Here is a 24211-nt window from a genome sequence, read left to right on the forward strand (position 1 = left end):
CAAAATAGTCATACATTGTCATTGTGTTACTTATGGATGTAATTATAGTGAAAATAATGTATCATCCTTTTTGCTGGGGACCCCCGGGAACCTCCGGACCCCTGGGGGTCCCCGAGCCCCATTTGAGAACCACCGCTTTAATGTGGGTGGAACCAGAGGGTGGAACAAAACATTGCGTACCGTCCCAACGTATGACGTTGTAATCACGCCTTACGTCAACTCTAAATCGAAGTAGATTTCTCCAGGCGTACGCTCTTTATTTTTCTGTATTGTAATAAACATTTTGTACATAATTCTTTTACGTTATATATTTGAAATCACGGGAGCTCGTCGCTGTAAAGGAATATGCTTATTGAATGCCACACACGGGATGGAAATCGACGCTCCTCACAGCTAAGCTAACGTTATTGCATTTATAAGCAAACTTGCTAGCTAATAAGCTAGCCTAGCATTTACCCGTCGAGCTAGCGTTAGTTGTCCACTAGCACTGTAGCCTAGCTCGCTAACAAGTGACAATTGACAAAGGTAAACAACCAACCTTTTGAGTCCGCTGATTGGAAATTGCTAGCCATTTGACTTAATCAAACTACCTATAACGTTTTGTTGAGGACAATTTGCAGTTTGACGACCCAATTTGCACCTTGCATAGTGAAGTACGGAACGGGGAAAAGGGGCATACTAGCAGCAACATCGTCTACGAAAAACAATACAAATCCTGAATCCCTCATCACTGACTAGGGCTAGGCCGTCAAGCTAACTCTAGCTAACCGCTACCTATTGCTAGACTGAAGCGAGTCAATTAATTAAATCGTGCACGGATAACAAAAACAACAGTCTGGTGAACGTCACTCTCCCAGGTTTGTTAATTACTGTTACTCAAAACAATAACTTACGATATATGTGTGTAACGTTATCACTGTTTGCGGTGTTTGCAATTTATGCTTTTGACATGTAGCGTTAGCTAGCTAACGTTAGCTGGTTAGTGACTATAACGGTATGTGTTCTGTTCTACTTCTGCACAGTAGCAGATCATCTCTGTTCTAAATACAGGGTATATGGGTGACACTGACAGCCTTTTTTGCTTTGGCCAGCAGTGCCCTTTTTATGTTGATGCAAACTCCTGCATCATTAGCGTTACGCATTAGCCTCTTGGCGTTACCAACTGTTATTTATTGGTTAATTATTTTGCGCAACTGCCTTTATGTGAATGACTTGCGCCTTTATTACCATGACATGACTCAGGTACCTTGAGTAATGTTGGCAAACCTCTTTGAACCGATAGATACACAGCATACAGTTATATGCAAACACAGACAACAACAACAACAAACACCCTAAAGTCACACTTGTTACTAAAGAGTTTCGGGAAATGTTTCACGAGATTTGTCTAGATATATCGCATCGTGTTTAACAACAAACCTGTAAGGTCTTGATGAAACTAGAATGACTAATAGGCATACATGCCATGGACAGCTAATTTATAACTGAAATCAACAAGGTCCAGGACTCCAGTATCCAGTTATATTAGGCTATAGGTTTGCCTATGCTGATCAGTGTGTGTTTTGAATGTTTTGTATTGGGCCCTAAACTCATATTATATTATTATCCTGTGTACTGTACATGTATGTTGCTATGTCCACAAAGGCAGTCTCCCACTGATTGTCAGTTTCATTTTTATTTATTTAATGTCAGCTCAAATATTTTTCATTTGATGCCATTGCCATCATCCAAGAAAGTCTGCTTGCATCTCTTGTTTGCAGCTTTGTAGGAGTTTGTAGTTAGTTATGTTCACAAATTCTATCAAAACTGTCTACGATCATAACATATTGTGTTCATTCTGAGGGATGGATATTCCTTTTCACATTTTGTGAATTGGACCTTATCTGTCAAATCACTCATATTCACTTGATATATTTATTTACGCTTGGTATCACACCGACTGATACATTTCTAACATCACACTGACTGATATATATATATATATATATATATATATATATATTAAACTAACCATGGATGGGTATGTTTGATAATGATATTTTTAATGTACTTAAGTCATGATATTGGGTTCGCTAGGATTTTGAAATTTAGGCATCGGCTGAATATTGAAAGAATGAATGAGTAATGGAAGACGTATTCTCTCTCCATGTTTGTTAATTTGATAGGACACGGATGATGTGAACCTGGACATGCCAGAGTGAGACAACCCCTCTTTCTGCCTTCTGTGTTACCACCAACTAGAATTGACACATTTTCCCACCCTCACTACATAAGACCTCTTCCAAGTAATCCAGACGCCACCCTATAATCTGCAAGTCGCTCCTGCACCTGAACCATGTGAGGGCCCCTCGGTCCAATCTGAGGGGATCCCAGGACTGTTCCAAATACAACCCCGCTGTGCGGGGCTACTGACCCTGTGTGTGAGAGAAAACAGTGTTTCCGGTACCCCCTCCCCACCCACACATTCCTGTTCTCCTTCCCGAGGAGACACGCCATGATGTTCCGAGACCAGGTGGGCATCTTGACGGATTGGTTCAAGGGCTGGAATGAGTGTGAACAGACGGTGGCACTGTTGTCCCTCCTGAAGAGGGTGTCCCGCACCCAGGCTCGCTTCTTACACATCTGCCTTGAACACTGGCTGGCAGACTGCACAGAGATACACATCCTAGAAGCTGAAGCCAACAATGCAGGTAGCTGAGCAAAATCTGATTCTCTGATACATTGTTGCTCCTGTCTGTTTCGGATGTTGAGAAAGCCTTGTATTTTACCAAAACCAAAATCCAGACACTTGTAAAAATGATTGATCCAAGTCATCTCTGTCTCCCTTGTCATCAGCTATTGTCAGCCAGTGGCACCAGGAGCCAAAGGAGAAGGCGGTATCTCTGCTGCTGTCCCACCTGCCTCTGCTGCAGCCACGCAACAGCGAGGCCAAATGTGAGTACATGAAGCTGCTGCAGAAGGTGTTGAGTCACACTATAGAGAGCAGCCTGTTTGTAGAAGAGAGCAGACAGCTGCTATCTTATGCTCTCATCCACCCTGCCACCACCCTGGACGACCGCACCTCTCTGGCCATGTGGCTCAACCACCTAGAGGAGCACCTCTCCAGTGGCTACGCGCCCTCCTCTCGGGCGCCATCCAGCCCGTACCACCCACGCCAGGGCTCAGATGAATGGCCCAGCTCCGCTGAGGCCCTGGACCCTGGTCACGCCTGGCACGACAAGTCCCCCTCGTCCAGCACATCTCCAGCAGGCCAGAACGGACACATGCCTTTCCCAGGCGGGATGTCCTCTCCCATCAACAGCAATAACACAGGTAACCATTTCCTCATTTTCCTATCATTTCTAGCTGTGGAAAAATCATAGGAAGGATATAGTTTTGTGGGAGAAACCATTGTACTTGTGAATGAGCATTTTGCTAAAGGGATAGTTCAGATTTTTTTGATGTGGGGTTGTATGAGGTACTTGCCGACAGTCACTACAATATGCAGTAGGATGCAGCCAGCGCAGTCCCAGTTTGGAGCAATGACCGCGGCAGGTAAGTAGAGCTGTATGCTGAGTGTGGGGGGGGGGGGGGGCGGGGGGCAGATGGATGTACCGACAGACACCTGGAAAACATAATGACCCCGGCCACGGCTTTGCCGGGCGGAGGGCGAGGCATAAAAAAAAGTCAACTTGGCATCTCAGGCTTGTGGAGACTTTGATTACGACCGGTGAGCAGTATGGAAATGTAAGTTTTTGCTCGTGACCCTGTTCACACTCAGCAGACAGCTCTACTTGCCTGACGTGGCTGGTCTCCATTTCTCCAAACTGGGACCACGTCAGCTACATTCTACTATGGACCCCAGGAAGACTACTCTGTCGCTTGTGCGTCGACAAATGGGGATCCACAATAAACATTCTACTACTGCATGTAGTACACTGACTCTACTGTGTGAAAGTACCTCATACCACCCCACATAAAACACATCTGAACTATCCCTTTAAGGCCTTAATTTTTTTTACTGCAGTAATATAATTTGTGTCTTCATCTCTCGTCTGAGAATCTAGATTACGATCCATGTTCCCTTTTCCAAAGTGTTCTATACATTTTTGAATAATGATCTACCTACCTATATTGTTCCTTTGCCAGGTCTGGGTGGGCAGATGCAGCCTAGCCCTCTGAAGAAGTCCATGTCCCTAATCCCTAACAGTCCCCAGGCTTGTGGCTCTGATTGGGTCAGCCAGGATGACCTGGGGGGCCGGCAGGCCTTCCTTCCTACAGACCACGCACCCCTGTCCCCCCAGAGTAGTGTGGCCTCCTCAGGCAGTGAGCAGACAGAAGAACAAGGTTCCTCGCGAAACACTTTCCAGGAGGATGGCAGTGGAATGAAAGGTCAGAGTTCATCAAATACACAACTGCCAAAGGCGGCCACATAGTATGGTATTTTGCTTTGGTAAACTTCCAACAGCTGTGGCGATATAAGCCGAAATGTAACTGTATGTTGTTGTTTTCTTTGCCCCTTGGTGTGTTTGTCTGTTTGCTCAAGATGTCCCCACATGGTTGAAGAGTCTCCGTCTTCATAAATATGCATCACTTTTCTCCCAGATGACCTATGAGGAGATGATGATTCTCACAGAGCACCACCTGGAGTCGCAGGTTTATACGCCTTCCCTTCACATACACTGGGGCTGGGCTTTGATTATTCCACCCTTCCCCATCAATTGTGAACATTACTGTCCTCAAACCTGATGATACATCAACTCTCAATGAGGCATGAAATTAAGCAATGCACCCTACGGTTATATAGAGCCACTCACACATATAAATGGTGCGATTTTGCCTTTGCCCCTGAAACAAATGGTGATTAGGTTTGTTATTTAGGAACTGTACAAATTGGTCAGTGTTCCCACGAGAAATGACCCGTCTGCTGTTCATGTCCTCTTGTTATTTCCTCTCTGTCTCCTTTTAGAATGTCACTAAGGGCGCGCGGCATAAGATCGCCTTGAGTATCCAGAAGCTGCGAGAGAGGCAGAGTGTGCTCAAGTCTTTAGAGAAGGTAATTCAGATGGAATCAAGGTTTTTTTTTTTATCATACTGAAATGTGTGTTGTGTTGAGTAGCGCAGATGCTTGCTGACGCTGTGTATATGGTACTAATGCACTCATCTTTTGGCAGGACATTTTGGAAGGGGGGAACCTGCGCAACGCCCTCCAGGAGCTGCAACAGATCGTCATCACGCCCATCAAGGCCTACAGCCCACCCAGCGCACTGCAGATAGCCTCGGACACCCCTCCAGACACCCCCAAGCCAGGGGCAGATAAAGAGCTGGCCTCAGAGGGCTTCCAGTCCCACAACCCGCCCCCCTGTGATGGAGAGTCCTCAGCCACACCCATTTCAGACGGCGACATTGCTGGACAGTTCACCCGTGTCATGGGTAAAGGTGAGACTGAGAAGGTGTTTTTGTTTTTTTGTTTAGTTCTCTTTTTCTAGATTGAAACTGAATACTCTTAGATCCTGCACTCTATGTGTGAGATTTACACGTGGCCTTTCCCCCTGGGTCCCTGTAAAGGAGGTAGAGATGCAACAGATAATTGATTTGTCCTGGTGGGAAATTATTATCTTGTGCCAATTGCAGTAGCACACACTTGAGACACAATACCCAACATAACAACACGCTACAGACATGATGACACAGTAAAGCTGATGGGAAAAAGATCCAACACAAAAACACACTACATTTGCCGCCCTCTTCCCTGCTCTGCCTGTACAAACCCAAGTCAAGTTCGTTTACATAGTCTTTTGTCACAGGCATGTCTCAGAGGACTTTATAGAGGATGTGTCTAGCTAGAGCTTAACTAAACACACTCAATGGTGCACAAAACGATATAGGACAAGCATAGGGAAGAAACACAGGGTATGCAAGAGCATATTTTAGTGAGACAAACAGTCTGCCTATTCTACATAGCCCAACTACTCGGCCCGCCAGCCTTAGACCCTAAAAAAATGAAAAACTCCCAAGAGAAAATGTGTAAGAAACCTCGGGCAAAACATTGTCAGAGTCACGGGCAACAATAATGACAAGAGAAAACGGAGACAACAAGACAGAGAGGTAGCATGCGGCCATGAGACGGGGCTGAGATCAGAGCAGGTGAAGCGAGGGCAGCAGTGGTCATTCAGCGCCCAGGTGGGAGCAGCAGCAGCAGCAGCAGCACTGACGATGAAGAGCCAGGGCAGCACCTGCCACTGCCAGGCTGAACACTGCACTGGAGTCAGAGAAGAGGAGAGAGAGGAGGCCACGTACACACACACACACGTACACAAGGACGCTAAAAAGGAAGGATAAGACAACACTGACGTCACAGCGTTCGAATTTAGCTTTGGTGCCAGACTTTAAGGCCAGTTGGATTGAAGTAAATGCGGCTGCAATGGAAAGTCCCACTAAACCATCATATCTCTTCCGTTTCACCTTTGATTGAACAATGCTGCTTCCACCAGATGAAAGAAAATACATGATGTGATCGTTGACTGATGCCTCGTTTGATCCTGTATCATGATGTAGTTAACTAATCAAGCAATGTGCACATTCACATAAAAACACATCAGTCAACAACATCACATTATGTCTTTTCTTTCATCTGGTGGAAGCCGTAGGCCGGCACCAACAAATCCACTTTTGGCAGCGCAAGCCATAGAAATTCTATGTCCTCCCACATATACGTCACATAGAAACACAGCACAGAAAGCTATTTCACACATCCATATCCACCGAACCACATACTGACACACAGTATAGTGTCATTCCACACCGTGTGCTTACTTGGTATGGAAAAAGTGTCATTTACGCTGTTTATTCTGTAAACTCTGTATTTCAGTGTGCACCCAGCTGCTGGTGTCAAGGCCAGACGAGGAGAATATCAGCTGTTACCTTCAGCTCATTGAGAAGAGTCTGACACATGAGGTGAGAGAATCTGAGCCAAAGCTTTTCGTTCACAGAACTTAAAGACCTCCTAAAAATAAGAAATGAGTTTTCCTTCTCGCTCCTTCAGTTGGATATCTGAGCTTCACTGTGCATAATTGCAGAGTTTGTCACTAAACTAAAGCTGTTTTCACACTCGTCTGCTGAAAGTGGAAACCTCTCTGAGCTCACTGAAAAGGCCGTTTTCAACGAGCATGATTCGTGACATCACGGATCCTGGAGCCAATCCCTGTCCAGTATTCAGCAGTGAAAGGCCCAACACATTCTCACTCCCAACTCGTCATATACTGCAGATCGGTCAGGAACCTTTCTCGTCGTCTCTTTGTCACGAGTGAGAATGTGTTGAAAGCCCATGTTGTATGCTGTGATTGGCTAGTTAGGTTCTAGGTAACCCTGATTGGTTGCTTTGGATTTTTAATGAGGCAGAAGGAGGGGATGGCATTTTAAGGATTTTAACAATATATTTTATATACATCTTGAAACATAATTTTAGGGGGTCTTTAACATATTTAAGTGATTTGTGTGCATGCTTTTTGAGTATTGTTGCAAACGTACATAATGGGCAGTAGTACAGTACAACAGGCTTCACGTCTGAAACACACCAGACGCTGAAGAGCCGTGAATAGCCGCGAAGCACCTGGTAGCGTGGCCACTTTCCTTTCAGCACCCTTGTTAACAGATTAGACATCTCAGACCGGCGCTCTGCAGCGCCACTTTCGGCCTACGGTCTATTTTCTGCCCGAGCCGTGAATGCGAATGTGTCAAGCCGGGCAGGAAGTCTGGTACAAGTTGTGACCGGCGTGGAGCAAAGCAAAGTGCATCTATTCTGGTGTGAACGGCCAGGCTCCTGCTCCAGCTGAGTTCACACTTGGCAGCAGCGTGTGCCGTTTGCACCGTCATGGGGGAAATGTATTGAATGTTTATTCGTGGAAAAGATTGTACTGATGGGTAGGATTTAAAGTTTTCTTTTCTTAGAATGAAAAATAAAACAAATTCAAAAGTGTCTGTCTGTCTGTGGAAAAGCCTGCAGTGCGGTTTGAAATGCTGATGCCGTTCTGTGCCCTCTGTCAGGCGTTCTCAGAAACACATAGGAAAAGGCTGGTCTCCTGGAAGCAGCAGGTCCTCAAACTGCTCCGCCTGTTCCCTCGGAAAGCTATGCTGGACATGCCTGTGTACCGACAGAAAGGGTGAGACACACTCTTGGCTTTGATCTCCCTCTTTCTTAGCAGAGGAGATGTCACGCCGGCTGAATGTAACACACTGCCTCCACTCATCCAAACTTTTCCTGCTTCTGTTCTTTCCCTCCCCTTTTCTCTTAACTGTACTACATGAAACACCAGCTCTCTTTAAGCCCTTCTCATTGACTGATGTACTTTTCTTCTTCTTCTGTTCTTACTCTAGCTGGGCGTATGGGTCCAACTCCCTCCCCACAGCAGGCTCTGTGAGTGGAGGACTAGCGCGGCGGGGCCAGAGGCCGTTCCAGATCGCTCCTCCTCGGGGACTCGCAGCCGGGCGCATGGCCCTCCTGAGTCCAGGCGGGATGGGTGGAGCATCTCCCCGCCACACCCTCACTAATCCGGCACTGGCGGGCCAGGGAAGACAAGTGAGTCTTCCTGTTTATTGGATAGACATTTTTAATGGGCGACGCCACCGGTTTGTGGCTTGCTAATCTTGCCTCGACAGCAGCTATAAAATAAACCCCATATTACTGATTTTCCATTATTGTGATACTTGGTGGCCATTCTCTGCTGTTTTAACTGCTCTATAACTTGTTGTAGTGTCAAAGAGCTTTAAGATCTACAAGAATCACCACATGATTAAAATCGCACACCAAACATGAAACATTGCATAGTAATACAGTAATTCAGCATCGGAGGGAGACTCTTAGACACCCCCCCCCCCCCCCCCCAAAAAAAATATATTTCATGAGTCACAAGTTCAGAGAGATAATTACAGTCAAATGTGGACATTGTAGTTTTTCTCCCTTTGTGTTAATTTTTTCCAAATATCAAAGGTTTTCCTGTTCTTTGCCAAACACTCACTACACGGCTTGACATTGACATTTTGCTATAATTGCAAAGAGTTTCTCTTCGCTATCTCCGTTCAATGTCTTAAGGTGGCGATCTACATGATGATAGGTCCAAGGAGTGATGATCCTCAGTGAACATTTGTTCTGAAAGGAAAACAAGTCAAATAACAGGAGGTTGTGACAGTTTAATGATTATACATGAGGCCGATACAAGGAGTTAGGCATCACAGGTTGACATGAATTGATTCATTATCATAGCTTGAAGAGTTTCTATTTAATCACTTGGCTGAAAAGATGAGCAAAAAATGATCAACCCCCATAGGATGTGTGGCATTTGTGTAGTGAGAACTTGTTGTTTTTCCCCTTGCAGAACCTATGGTTTGCCAACCCTGGGGGCAGTAACAGCATGCCAAGTCAGAGTCGCAGCTCTGTGCAGCGGACCCACTCGCTCCCTGTCCACACGTCCCCGCAAACCATGCTCCTGTTCCAGCAGCAAGGTACTGTGTGATGATGTCAAAGCCTCGTTAATCTCTAATTAACATGGATATACACAGGCCTCCTCAAACATCACACCCACTGTCCACCACTGTCCCATTTACATCTTCATATATATTCTACCCACATGTAGCTACAGCCATCATTCACAGTCAAACCTCCCCTCCGTCTCCTGTGTGCGTTTTCATATTGCTATCTACATCTTGCTTATCTAGAATTATTTTCATTTTGAGCCTCAAATTACTGTTGATATTTTCTAGCCTAAATCAGATACCAGGAAATTCTGAAGACCTGTGTATGAGGATTCAAAAACAAATATGATGATATCATTGCACATGGTATGGTGTAATAAATCTGCAATAGCATTTGCTACTTCATACTGCTGGGACAACATGCACCAATTTTGTTCCAAAATATGTACAAAATGTGGGATTTTATATAGACTACTACCACCACCACCACCACCAACAACACATATAATGTATATGATTTATATGAGGAAAAACAGCATAAATACTCTAAATGCAAGTGTTCATTCTCAAAATGAATCCTTAATTTCAGAGGACGGTGGACAGTGTTCACTAAATCATTATCTTTCAGGTGATTGCACTCTGTGGCCAGTGTGCTGCTACATGTAACATGTCATCTGACAAGCAGCGGTTGTGTTAGACTTTCTCGGTGTCCGTCATTTTTACGAACAGGGTCGTAATCTATTGTTACCCGTTTTTATATGATAATGAGACATAGCCTATTTAATGGCATTTAATTTCCAAAAACAATTGATCACAATAACATTTAATATAGCCTGCAGAAGAACAAATTTAGATGATGCATTTACAAGAGAAAAGATGAACAGAGCGGTAGCCAGACTGCGCGTTCTGGCACCAAAATCGAGGGGAAACACTGAAGTCTGAGGGGTGTCTTGAAAACGATTAATATATGTGCTTGACTGGGTTTGACTGGCCGTGTCAGCCCAGCACGGCTGGGACATGACTTCTACAACGCGTTCTGGCTAAAGCCAGCTAGACAACGAGGCATGTGAGACCAGCATGAGAGAGAGTGAGATTAAAGACAAGATGAGTAAACATGGCATGCACACTCGCCACCAACTGGACAGGGGGCTTTACTACAGGTGGTCTACATGTGGTTATTGACAGATTTGCGTGTGAATTACTTAACGTTAGGGGTAGATCAGATTCAGATTTTTCCATCATTTGTAATGTTTCATGAGATAATGTTTCAGCAATAGTTTACTTTAGGGGCCAAGGCCTCTAAAGATGCAAATCCAACTGAAGTGCTTCTGACACTTAATTTATTTTGAGCGACATATTAATCAGCGATGGTAAATTAATTTTGTAGGCTAAGATTTCATGATGAAAAGTAGTGTGAGTAATGCCGAACATAGCGTAATTTCTACTGTATATCTTGCATAGTTTCCAAGTTAATACCTTACTTTGCACTTAAAGGATAATTCATGTGATGTTTAGATGGTTCTTTGGCCTGAGATTAGCCCAAAAACCAAGGGAAACCTGGTTGCATGGTTTGGTTCTCAGGTAGTAACTATACAAACATCCACAAATTTGGGGCAAAATTGTCATTGATTTAACATAAAATCACATGTTGCTTTAAGATGATTTACGGTGATTTGACCAAGAATGTAACATGTCATGGTTGCCACTTTGACACCTATTCATTTAACGTTGGGGTAGTCAATTTTTGCTGATGTGGCTACTAGAACAGAACCAATCCACACAGTATTAATCATCTGGTTGTTAGACTACTCTTAGACCAAAGAACTATCTGAACTTCACACAGGCCCGGTTTCAGAACAAAATAACTTAGTGACTTAATGACTGAATTTAGTGGGGGTGCACTAGTAGTGACTGTGGGCTGGCAACAGCAATGAAAAAAATAGTGTAGGTGTGTTACGGGTCCCGAGTGTGGTCCGACTCAGAATTAGAAATAATTAACTACACTCTGGTCAGAAAAGACCGTAACGGAGGGGGTGTGTGCGCTTTTATTAGAAATGATTTAAATTTCACTACTAGAGACCAACAAGACGACCTTGAAGTTCTGCTACTAGACATCCGTTTACCTAAAACTAAGCCTCTGTTAATGGGTGTGTGTTATAGACCTCCTGGCCAAAATAATTTTTATGATGGCCTAGAAAACCTGTTGGCTGGAAATGGCGTTATGAAAAATGAATGCATTCTCCTAGGTGATTTTAATACGGACGTGTCCAGGAAAAATTGCCCAACGTATGGATAATTTATCAAGTTTTGTAAGTCAATAAGCCTAAATCAGCTGATTAGTGAACACACAAGAGTAAGTCAAGTGTCCCAAACCACTATTGATCTTATCATGGTGTCTGATAAAGTGAATATTTCCCAACATGGCATAATACCTTACGAGATTAGCGACCTTTTTGTGACATTCTGTACTAGAAAGGCATACAGGGAAAGGTTTTCAGGCCATAAAACTATTAGAATCAGATCACTCAAGAATTATTGTGTTGAGACCTTTAGGGAACTCTTGGGCAGGACAAACTGGTCTGCTGTGCTGCAAAACAATTGTGTTGATGAGGCCTGGGACATGTTTAATGCCTGTTCCCTCAAGGTTATAGACACTGTAGCCCATCTGAAGCAAGTCAGGATTAAACAAAGAACACCTCCATGGTTTAATGCAGACATACTTGAAGCTATCAATCAAAGGGAAGCTGCACTGGTTAGATTCAATAAAACAAGAGAGCAGGCAGATAGTGATAGCTTCAGGACATGGAGAAATGAAACTCAGAGAAGAATCAAATCAGCAAAAAAAGAGTATTTCAACACCCAGATCAAGGAAAACAAAAATGATCCTAAGAAGCTATGGAAAGCTCTGAAAGAGGTCGGCTGTGGAGGTAAAACAAGAAGTGGAAAGATAAACATAGGTCTAAACATAAACGGCGCTCTTCAGTTTGATAAAGCTCAGGTGGCTAATGAGTTTACCACCCACTTTTCCTCTATAGCGAAGAACCTTGTTGAGTCCCTTCCCACTAGGTCGGGAGTGTTTGGGGACGATTTTATTAACAGGTTTTATGGCAGCAGAGGGATTCTAGCCAATAGTCGTACTTTCTCCAGGGTGTCTGTGGAAAGTATAGCAGAAAGGCTGGCCATGTTGAATGCATCAAAAGCCACAGGCTTAGACAACGTCTCAGCCAGATTCTTAAGGGATGGTGCTCATGAAATTGCCCCCTGTGTCACCCATCTTGTTAACATCTCTTTAGATCAAGGTATTGTCCCCCAGGCCACTAAACATGCCAAGATCATCCCATTATATAAAAAAGGTGTTACGACTGACCCTGGTAATTATAGGCCAGTATCAATACTCAGTGTAACATCTAAAATCTTGGAGAGGATAGTACATGAACAGATTTCAGAGTATGTCAATGAACATAATATACTGTATGCTTTGCAATCAGGATTCAGAAAGTCTTATTCCACCGACACATGCCTACTCTATCTAACTGATACCATCAGAAGGGAGATAGATGATGGAAATCTGTGTGGCATGGTGTTGTTGGACCTCCAAAAGGCCTTTGGCACCGTAAACCACCAGATTCTTCTCTCCAAATTGAAGGCACTAGGCATGGACTGCCTAGGGGTCAAGTGGATGGCCTTGTACCTAGCCAATAGAGATCAGAGAGGTACTAATGGATGCCTTAGGTCTTCTAGTTTCAAATTATACCATGATCTTAACTGTAGCTTTAAAAATGAGCCCGCTGTACACTAATAACGCCCACTGGCATCTGCGAGCCAATCACATTTCAACTGAGGGTGCAATGCATGCTCTTTCACCCCCATAGAACCTTGCGTGACATCACATTAAAATAAGAGTTATCCTTGAAGGTGCAAAAGGCTGGAAGTTTCCCCCTAAAATAAAGACCAATAAGCAAAACTGTTCATTTAAGATGGTGAGTTCCTCAATTTTGGACATAATCTACTGTAAAGAAATAAAATATTGAATTGCTTTTGGAAAAAAAAGTTTGGTGGTGCAGTAAAAATGACTGCATGGCAATCACAATGGTAACATAATCCTTCCTCTTTCTGTGGACTGAATACTTTGTTTTTTCCTCTTTCCTTTAGAATGCCAAGTTCCAGGTGCCGACCTGGAGATCAACCCCACGCTGGAGTCACTGTGCCTCAGTATGACAGAGCATGCCTTAGGGGGTGAGTGTCCTCAGCAGCCCAACACGAAAAAGACCATTGCCCTGCAGGCAAACCTCACAGAACTACAGACTGCACAACACATTCAGATTTCTCCTCTGTGTAATGTGTCGTCGTCGTCGTTCTGTATTCAGTTGGCAAAGTCGACCTAATATTCTGTCAGATAACAGTCTCACCAAAGAACTGTGAAGTTTGTTGCAGCGCGATGTGGAGCTTTCTGTCTGTCTCTCTGACAATCATCACAGGGCAGCCTGATAGCTGCACGCATGTCTCAGGTACGGTCCGGTGCTCTCTTCCTCTTCCAGACTCTGTTGAGCAGAGTCGTCTGTTGTGTGATTCAACAGTGCGCTGTACGGCCTCGTGTCATGAAACTAGTTTTCTTCCATATACCACCACTGATATTTTAAATATTTTAAAACCTGTTGCCACTAAGCATAGCGACAGGAGTGTAACACGCAATGTCAAATGTAATCACCTGATGCTGCAGCTGTGAGGGGGGATCTACCAGCAGCACCTTTGTGATCTACCGGTCCATCGCGATCGACGTATTGGGCACCCCTGATCTAAGGTTATAGACATTGCTCCTTCTCCATACTTTGCCTGTTATTTATTTAATTGTGTCATCATTATGTACCCACTGTGTTTATGTTCCTCTTGTGTCTGGAGAAAGTCGCTGCATTTTCAATGAACAATGCACAACACACAAACAACCACTGACAAGTAAAATTATACTAAATGATTTGCCCATTAACAAGTTCCCCATCCGAACAGACAAGACAAGACAAGAGAAGAGAGTGAATTGATTTATTTTGAATTCATGTATCATTCTGTATATTTTAATAATACAGTATTAGTAGTCTCGTCACAGTCACACCCAGGTTCCCCTTACAGACAGAAAGCGAGAGAACAGGGATTAGAATTAGAATAGAACAATTGGTTAGTCAATCCAGGGGCATAGAAAACCAATTGAAGCCACTTCTGAGCATCTACATACCCGTCACTTGTATCCTAGTGTAATTGGATGACCAAATTTGCATGAAAGTGTCAAGTGAATCTGGGGCCTCACTTGCTCTGTGCCATCTTAGTGCGCCCTGCCTTTTCTAGTATCCTCTCAGAATGGCGTCGCCGCTCCATACATTTTTGATGAACGCAGCACCAAAGGGTGAAAGTGGAAGGTGGCGGTACTACATGTGATGATTATAAATGCGCTGAAGCACATTTCTCTCCAATCTCCCCCCCAGATGGAATAGACCGAACGTCAACAATATGAGAAGCAGTGGAACGAAGCGAGACACACTTCACTTCAGTTGAGGCCTGCTCAGTTCCTCATCGCCCAGCACAAAGATATATGCTTAAGAAAACCAGGCAAAGCGGTCACTACAAAATGACAAAAACTGTGTATATGTTCTCTGATATTTTTGTACTTTATTATATACAACTAAGTTTATTATAAATGGAATACAGATGATTATTATATTGCAGGAGAGAGAAAAGGTGAATTGTGCAAACTGCTCCATGTCGTCTGCAGGACTGTGACATGATGTGCAGAGGCTCAGTTTGCCGGTGTGAGAGGAAACAGGTGGATTGATTGGTGCTGTCTTAAAAGGGGTTCGGCCCTATGAGTTTCTCTTCTTTTTCTCCTGCCTTGGAGCAAGGCATCTTTCCCTGAACACAATGACAGCCACACAGCTCCTGTGCCCCATAGAAGGTGTAGATTCAAATGTTTCCCCAACCAGGAGTAAGGCACTTTTAAAACCCTCCACTCACATGCATAGCTAATCTTTGAAATTGGCCACTAGGCTGTAATTGACACACCGATACACACTCACTCAGAGGCTCCGCTTGTTTGCCAGGGCTCGATCCACAAACACAACCACACTTCCCTAGCCACCCCTTGTTCTGGAACCAGTGCTAGCAAGGGCTTGTGTTGGTTGAAGCTTAGAAGTCTTGGTTCTTCATGTCCTCTCTTTCTGCCACACACCCAAATGCATTAGAAGACAATGTCGTCTTTTTGGGTGTGTGACGGAGGCAGGAAACGAGGACCACAAGTATTAAGGAGCAGCTTGTAATTCAACCATAGGCTTTACCCTTTGTGTCGGTTACTTCCCATCAAACACAGTCACACTAGAAATGACTGTCCGACTCTCAAACGACTACAAAGCCAAAGAGGAGGGCTGTGTTGATTGTTAATTTGAGAAAGCTATTTGTAGAGAGGTGCAAGAGAATGGTATAATTTTTTTTTAAACAATAGAAGTTTGAAGAATTTATGCCAGCTGCAATTTGTCTGTGTTGATATTTTATGCCCTCGTACGCCTAGTACACAAATGATGATGAATCTCATTTTGTGCCGAGGAATCCCCCACAGGGTTGAATAAGGGCTGCTGAGGTTTGTACTGTCTAAGAGCTGGTTTGATATCAAATTGATATAAGCGGGGAGGCTAGAGTGTTTTCACTTTACACTTTAATGCCGGGTGAGGAAACTTAATGAAACCCATCTCAACCCTCTGCCCCCCCCCCCCTCCCCCCTTATGATTGGCTCTGGGAAATGGAGCTGGATCCTGTAATGAACGCTCCAGTACCCACCTCCACCCTCGCACTGCCCTCTCCTCAACATGGCCAGGGTGGTGATTTGATGACTCGTACTTTTCCAGGTGCTTGAAGATGTCCCATTTTTTCCATTTGTGTCTCGACATGTTTCAGTCTCAAAAGAAACCCTAACATTATCATGTGGTATCAGTGTTGAATCAAAAACTGTCTTCTACAGCCGCTGTCTTTGAATGTGGCAGAGCGGAGGTGCATGTATGTGTAATTATGGTCTTAAAAAACTTTTGGATCATCTTTGGTTGCATCATAAGGCAGGGATAACCATCCACATTTTATTTCTGCAGAGCCACAGGAGGTCTGTCTAGTAAACATGGTTATTTACAGATATCTTTTCCAATTGTATTTTTTACTCCCTTGATATCGATAACTTATGCGTTTTTTTCTATAATTGCATGTTTTGCCACACTAATTCAGCACTGTTGTAGATAGAGGACAGAATAGTCACGGTGGTTGATGGTGCCCAGTGTCACCAAAAGCTAGAGAGCAGAAATGTTGCAACTAATGTTCTATGTTGATACCGCCTAAATGTCACTGTTTACATCTCTCTGGGATAATGCCCATTTCATGTTATGTGATGTCATGAATATTCCATTGTCACACTATGTAACGTATTAAAGTACTGAAGCCTTCTCGCAATGAGCTGGCTGGGTAGAGCTTGACAACGGATGCCTTCTACCCCTTACCCATCGATAGATATCTCAAGTGATACTTGTGTGAGGCATGTACCGCTTGCCTTTCTGGTTGTGGAGTGAGACAACAGAATAGTTTTCCTGGCCTTGTGATTGAACTGTTAGTTGTCACGTGATGTGCTGAGAGAAACTGTCCCTGTGGTGCCTGAAACGCACAGCTCCAGCTTCTGTTAATTTGGATAATGGTCCTGAATAGTATTTTAGTCATGGATTTTCTCAGAGCAGGCTCTCTTGGATAGATCTGACTTAGTGAATGCATCCGATTCATGCCCGCAAAGAGTTCAATGGGTTAATGATGACAAATTTAAGATTCAGTTATCTTATTTTAAACTATTACCCATACTGTATATTGATACTCTCATGTTATATGGCTCAGATGATCCTTTTCATAACCTCTCTGAAGTTTGAGACCTACACATACGAGTGCAGATAGAAAGTGACATGGTGCACGATGCAGCAGATTTCTGCAGGTGCCTGTGTGTAATGGAGATGCAGCAGGGGGTGACAATGCTTATCTGCAGCCATAACTGATGTGATTATGTGTATAACTGAACACTAATAATAACAGGCCAAGGAATATGTTTACTCCATGTTTACATTCCAGTGATGCGCAAAATGGGTTAGAAAATGCACTTCATCAGTTCAGCCTTGGGTATATTTTCACACACCAAGCAGCCACTATGAGGTACAAAGCCTATGTCATATGAATACTCCTATCAAGTGGTCCGTCAGATATTGTCAATGTCCCTGCCTGGCTTAATGAATAAAGCAGTCAGTTGTAGGCTATATTGCATCTTTGTCTTGTACAATTTATATTTAATTCTAACGACTCCCCAGACATTTTCTAATATTTTATGAATGAACATTTTGCATCCCATGCTTACACACTCTACTTTTTTACTGTCACTCGTATGTTTGAATGGTCTGAAGTGAACTGCAGCATTCATCGGATTGACAGTCCAAATAAAGGAGTTCAGTTCTTTTGCTACTTGACTCATGGCTTGTCATTATGTCTGTTTTCTTACTTGCATTTTAACGGTCTATGCATAAATCGGACTTTTCAAAGTAGTATGCATTTTCACAGTTAGTGATATGCATGTTCACAGTTGTAAAGAAAGTCCATTCCACAATGCAGAATAGATTGATCAAGCCCCCCAACACACACTTCTTTTCTTTTTACCAAAGTTATTGTAATTTAGCTTAGCTCACATAAATTGCATGTTACTGAGCGCCTAAGCCATGTAGACCACTTTGAATAAGAAAATATTTTTAATTTGTTTATTATTTTTCACTTCCGGGTTGCATGGTTTCAGGGGTTATCAAGCTAACATTAGCTAGCCGCCTTTACCTTCTCAAGAGAGTATTAAAAAGAAGCTCATTCAGCAGGTAACGTCATTTGATATGAACTGCTTAGGTAGGTGGATAATGCGAGTAATATAATATGGCAAAGCCAACGATCCAGATATAAATATATATAACGTTATACCTTTTTTTTCAGAGTGAAAAGTGTCTAGCAACTTAGCTAGCCAGAGCTAGCTGAACAAAAACAGCTGCCTGGCTAAAGACGTTAGCCTCTGTACTAGCGTTAACGTTACTTGATGTGTTTCCACGACAGGGGTGTACCTTGGCAGCTGAAATCTTGCAACTTTTAAGTTCAAGTTGCAATGGAAAGTTACCATATTCAAGTTATTACTGCCTAGTGTAACGGCCTTTCCTTTTAGTGTAACGTCCTTTTGTTTTTAGTTTTGTCTCAATTGTCTGATGGGAGAGACGAGAGCAGAGTCGGGGTCTCTGAGCATTGACTGCACCTTTTTAGATCCCAATTGTAAACTGCTATGGTAGCTGTCAGTCTTTCCAGATGTTTCAGATCCATTCCAGGCAATCGGAGCGAAACGCATCAGTTGTTGCTCATCCTAGGAGGTGGCTTGCTCAGCCTTGCGCTAGTCGGTTGTCAGTTGTGTTTGTAATAATAAGTTAGGCTATACCAAGCAAAGTATAGTTGTCTAGAGCTCGTCAAAGATGCAAGCTAATGTAACATGCTAGGCAGGATAAGTTGGCAACACAGCTTCTACAGGCCACAGAACCAAGACTAATGTTTGATTTAATCAAACTGTAGGCCTCCGGCTGCCATTGCCGACTGCTTTCTGTCGGTCACTGGTGTATAGTATGCCTTGAATTTAAACTATGCCAGCCTAATGTTATGCATTATCACACTTCATCTTACAGACACTCATTATCACTGAAAAAAAGACAATATGTTACCTATCTTACCATGTAATATGATAGCACGTTAGGCAGAATCATCCCAGCAACATCCTAATTGCTGTCTTTAACAGGAGCTGTCGTTTTGTTTTGCAGATCGCCTGAAGACTGTGACAGCGATGCATGGACCGTGAAAATGACGTCTCGAGCAAGGGATCTAGATAGGAGACTTGCCGCTGAAAGCTAACTGGAGTGGAGTCATCTCGTGCAGCTGTTGCTATTTCAGCACATAATTAAACTGTCATGTCATTACCAAAGGAGTCGGGGAATCGAGGGAAAGACAGAGAGCGGGGAGCCCGTCCCAAGGTGAGGCAGAGCCGCTCAGAGGAGAGAAGAGACACAGGCGCCGGACGTAAAGGTGGAAAGGGGAAGAAGAAAGGCCTTACCTCCCATGAAGCAGCTGCTGAGCGGCCTGTCAGTGATGGCTTTGAGTACGGTGAGCTGTTAAGCGATTTAGAGTCCAGGGACCAGTGTTCCTCCTCCTCTCCTCTAAATGAAAACAGGAGATGGCAGGGGGCGGACGTTGCTGCCTCATTATTAGGGCAAGAAGGGGCAGCTGGGCCAGGACAGGGAACAGTTAGCAGCTCTGCCACAGGGGAGTTACCTCCAACCAGTGATGTTGAGGGCAGAGGGTCAAGCGGCAGCCGCACTCTCCGGGAGAAAATCAAAGATGCCATGGGGCAGTGTTTCCCCATAAAGACACACAGCGCGGCTTCCCTGCCGACTCCACAGACTCTGGCCTCGTCGACTGCCTGCGCCTCCTCAAGGCGCAAGATCCACCTGAGTGAGCTGATGCTGGATGACTGCCCTTTCCCTGTAGGCTCGGAGTTGGCTCAGAAGTGGTACCTCATCAAGCAGCACACAGCGCCCATTACCCAGCCTCCCCTGCTGGATACCATGGTAGTGAGCAGCGCCTCGACTTCAACCATAGCTACCGTGGTGGAGGACGTAGACGACCGGTTACGAGAACGCAGGCGTATAAGCATCGAGCAAGGTGTGGAGCCTCCGCCTAACGTAGAGATCCACACGTTTGAGGTGACGGCCCAAATTAACCCTCTCTACAAGCTGGGCCCAAAACTGGCTCACGGTATGAATGAGTTGGCAGGCGATGAACGAGCCACTGTCCATCAGCAACAACAGCAGCTTCTCCAAAGGCAGCAGCAGCACCAGCTCCTGCTGCAGAGCTGTCTGGACACTCTGGATGAGGTGGTGGCTTCTGCCTCGGCTTCGGCTGCAGCCTCCACCTCTGCCCCCGCCTGTGATCCACTCCCTGACCCTGTGGTCGACCCAGAGGTCACAGCGGCTGCGAGCGAGCCGCCCCCCTCTGGAACCGTAGCCCCTCAGACTGAGCATCCCAAACCTCACGACGGCTACCGCATCCACACTCAGATCGATTACATTCACTGTTTAGTTCCAGACCTGCTGCAGATCACCAACCTCCCCTGTTACTGGGGCGTAATGGACCGCTACGAGGCGGAGACGCTGTTGGAGGGAAAGCCCGAAGGGACCTTCCTCCTCCGCGACTCTGCCCAGGAAGACTACCTCTTCTCCGTCAGCTTCCGGCGCTACGGCCGCTCGCTGCACGCTCGCATCGAACAATGGAACCACAACTTCAGCTTTGACGTGCACGACCCCAGTGTGTTCCACGCGCCCACCGTCACGGGCTTGCTGGAGCATTACAAGGACCCCAACTCCTGCATGTTCTTCGAGCCCCTGCTGTCGAACCCCATCCACCGCATGCAGCCCTTCAGCCTGCAGCACATCTGCCGAGCGGTCATCAGCAGTCGCACCACCTACGACGGTATCAACATGCTTCCCATTCCAAATGCTTTTAAAAAGCCCCTACAAGAATACCACTATAAGCAGAGAGTGCGCGTACGGAGAATGGATACCTGGTGGGAATGAACAATGGCTAATGAAAAGTATAGACTAAAAGAAAGTACTAAATCACATCTTTGATGCAAAACCCTGCCCTACTGAACAATGGGTTGGCTTGTTCCTCACTCCATTTGGCTATATTAATCTACATTGCACTGTACTTATTTATTTGTTTCTGCTGTATACGTCTTACAATTGTATTAAACTATATGGATAATACAATATGTTAATTCAGTTACCTTGCACACTCACAAAAATGATTTATGCTCACATTAAACAAACTCATTTTAACAATAGACCTGCTGTGTTCTGAGATTTGTCATCACATCATCTGTCTTTTCCTTTGTGACTGACAAAATCAGCTTAATTGTCCTGACGATTGGGAAAGGTTTGTAGTGTGAGTCAAGATGATTATAATCGAGGTGCTCATCAGCCAGGTACAGAGAAGGTGGAACACATGCTGACAAGCGTTTCCGTTTGTTACTGAGGTGTTGAACTGTAGCTCTTTTGGTGTATTAATATTCAGATCCTGCTGAGAGTTGAATAGAAGGGAAAGAGAGTTAGGGGCATCACCTTTTCTTATAAAAAAAAAGTGAGGCAGGCTCCAAAATAGATGTCAATCATGTGACGAAGAAGTGGTGATTAAATGTTGGCATTCATTTTCAGTGCTCGGAGATACCAGTTGCCAAGAAAACCGATGGCTCTTGAGCTGAAATTCCATATCATTCTTGATCCGCATTGCTTTCCATTTCCCACTATCAGTAATACTTTGTTAATGTTATATTTACATCCACCTCATGATGAAGCTGTGTTCATTCTAAGACACATCATGCACTCTTGGTTTCTTTGAAGTTAATATTTAATATAATGGCAAGAAGAAATGCCCGTATTTTTATTTATTAATTATGTGAGTGCTAATAAAGGTAAAGGATGATGTGATGTGATTCATGTGAAAATACGGAAAGATAGATGCATGCGTTCATAATTAGAAAATGGGCAAACATGGTGAAGACAAGCTACTACGACACCTTGGAGCTTTTTTGTGTGCAAAGTTAGGTGTTGTCTGCTCCCTCCCCCAATCATCTGATTTGATGTCCAGACCCTGAACAAGGAAATTAGCTATCATCTTTCCCCTGCACTGCCTGCTGTGCATTTCTTTCAGTGAGGGGATGTCTACACACTGATCTTCCTGCAGAGTTCAATGAGAAAATTAGCATATAATTAGTGCACTGATGAATCACTCGTAATTAACACAAAGGATGGTGGGACTGGGAGTAGGAAAATCATTTTCAGCTTTCTCAGGGTCTTGACAAAGTCAATCACACTGCCAAAATATAATTATAAATTCTGAAAAGAAGAATAGATTTCCAGAGTTACCAAAAAATTATAATTACACTTGTTATTTTTTGTTTATAAATGATCAAATGGGCATTTTAGTTGGATAAAGAAATCTAAAACAAAATCAACAGACTAATATAGCTTTGTCTTGGAACTGCATCTTGAGCAAGTCTGAAAATTTATTATTATTATTTGCATATTCAAATCATAATTTTGTCTCATAGTAGCTAAATAAAATGAATGAATATGGCATAAACCTTCCCAAACAAGACAAGGTGAGCAAAAGGATTTCATGCTAGAAGGACTTCCATTTAACTGGTTATCTGGGACTTATTCAAATATTAATTGCATAATTTACCTATGCGGTGAAATGATTTACTGCTGTGTGTGAACAGCATTTTGTAGGCTATTAATGAAAACACAAAGAGAGACCACACACACCACAGATAGCCATGCATTAATTGTTGTGTGCACTAAGTAATAATCGCAGAAGACAACCATCCCAGTTTTAATGAGGGAGCATGGAGAATGGTTATGTTTTCTCCTTGAGATGGGCAATTTGATCCATCCAGGAAAATAATCATCTGTGGCAAGCACTCATTCACCAATGAAGCCACTTTAAGAGCCTGTCCATGGCGGCATTAAAGTTATGCATTCCAGCACTGGCAGGTAGCCTACTTTGACCTGTGTGTGTTCTTCATTAAGTCACTGTGTAAATAAATACAATTTTCTGTGATGGAAGACTATTTGACCAATCATTCATACACAACCGTGGAGTTGAGTGTGGGGTTAAGTTACATGTGTAAACCCTTTACACAAAGGATTTCAGCCTCTTGTCTTGTAGTAGAACTGACATGCTCTCCAAAGCCTACTGGCATCCATGGTAAAGATGATACAAATTTGCTGGAGCCTACATGTATAGCCTATTTTAGTCTATTGACTATAAATCTGATATCAGAGATTTAGAAAACATGTAATATACTGCTTCTCTGACAACCAGCTACAGCAGGGGTTTTCAAAGTGGGAGGCGGGCCTCATCCCCAGGGGGGCTCCAAGCAGTTTCAGGGGAGCCTCAGTGAATGGCAGTGAAAAAATATTACATGAGCTATTAAAAGGATCGAGATCTCATAGAATAGCCAAAATGTGTGTGATTAGGATAAATAGATAGTTCAGAGATAAAGTAGTTTTGGGGAATCTGACTGGAATTCCCCCACTTTCCCCAGTCAGAAACAAATAAATGCCTTCAGACAGACGTTTTATGTATTTGGTGTAGTCTGTCTGAAGTATGTCAAACAGCAATATCAGGCTATCTTGGCTCAATTGTTGAGTCTATGGGGGTCAAACAACATAATCATGATGTGGTGTAGGGTAGTCATGAAGGGCCCCAATGCAAGCAATTTTGACCGGGCCCTACACGCTATAGTTAGTACAGAAACGCACAGGCACACACACACACACACACACACACACACACACACACACACACACACACACACACACACACACACACACACACACACACACACACACACACACACACACACACACACACACACACACACATTAGGCATAGGATATATTATTTGACCAACATGTGTTGGATTTTACAGTTGAATGCGTTACTTAGGCTATTGTATGGGGAAAATAGAGAGGTCATAGAGCAAGCCTTGCTCTATGACCTCTCTAAGCTAGAACCATGGACAGCGCTCTGACACCCAGTAAGACAGTCAAAGTAAGCAGCACCTGAGAGCAGAGGA

The 24211-nt window shown here is 43.9% G+C and overlaps 2 protein-coding genes across 2 annotated transcripts; both read left to right on the forward strand.

Annotated features, from left to right (window-relative positions):
• Positions 1-311: 311 nt before the first annotated feature.
• samd4b (sterile alpha motif domain containing 4B) lies at positions 312-17969 on the forward strand. Its single transcript, XM_083637814.1, has 13 exons — positions 312-857; positions 2166-2690; positions 2836-3312; positions 4129-4371; positions 4526-4635; positions 4949-5035; positions 5154-5418; positions 6851-6936; positions 8026-8141; positions 8356-8557; positions 9354-9480; positions 13603-13686; positions 14925-17969. The coding sequence occupies exons 2-13, from the start codon at positions 2495-2497 to the stop codon at positions 14951-14953; spliced, it is 2022 nt and encodes a 673-aa protein (XP_083493940.1). The 5' UTR covers positions 312-857; positions 2166-2494; the 3' UTR covers positions 14954-17969.
• A 351-nt stretch (positions 17970-18320) lies between these two features.
• socs9 (suppressor of cytokine signaling 9) lies at positions 18321-21331 on the forward strand. Its single transcript, XM_083637815.1, has 2 exons — positions 18321-18362; positions 19335-21331. The coding sequence occupies exon 2, from the start codon at positions 19482-19484 to the stop codon at positions 21141-21143; it is 1662 nt and encodes a 553-aa protein (XP_083493941.1). The 5' UTR covers positions 18321-18362; positions 19335-19481; the 3' UTR covers positions 21144-21331.
• The last annotated feature ends 2880 nt before the right edge of the window (positions 21332-24211 follow it).

This window comes from Poromitra crassiceps (assembly GCF_964638095.1).
Source record: "Poromitra crassiceps genome assembly, chromosome: 5".
Classification (NCBI taxonomy): domain Eukaryota; kingdom Metazoa; phylum Chordata; class Actinopteri; order Beryciformes; family Melamphaidae; genus Poromitra; species Poromitra crassiceps.

Coding starts and splice junctions, on each gene's coding strand:
- samd4b (XM_083637814.1), top strand. CDS start 2,495: ATGATGTTCCGAGACCAGGTGGGCATCTTGACGGATTGGTTCAAGGGC. Junction 4,636..4,948: donor AGCACCACCTGGAGTCGCAG/GTTTATACGCCT, acceptor GTCTCCTTTTAG/AATGTCACTAAGGGCGCGCG. Junction 8,142..8,355: donor CCTGTGTACCGACAGAAAGG/GTGAGACACACT, acceptor TTCTTACTCTAG/CTGGGCGTATGGGTCCAACT.
- socs9 (XM_083637815.1), top strand. CDS start 19,482: ATGTCATTACCAAAGGAGTCGGGGAATCGAGGGAAAGACAGAGAGCGG.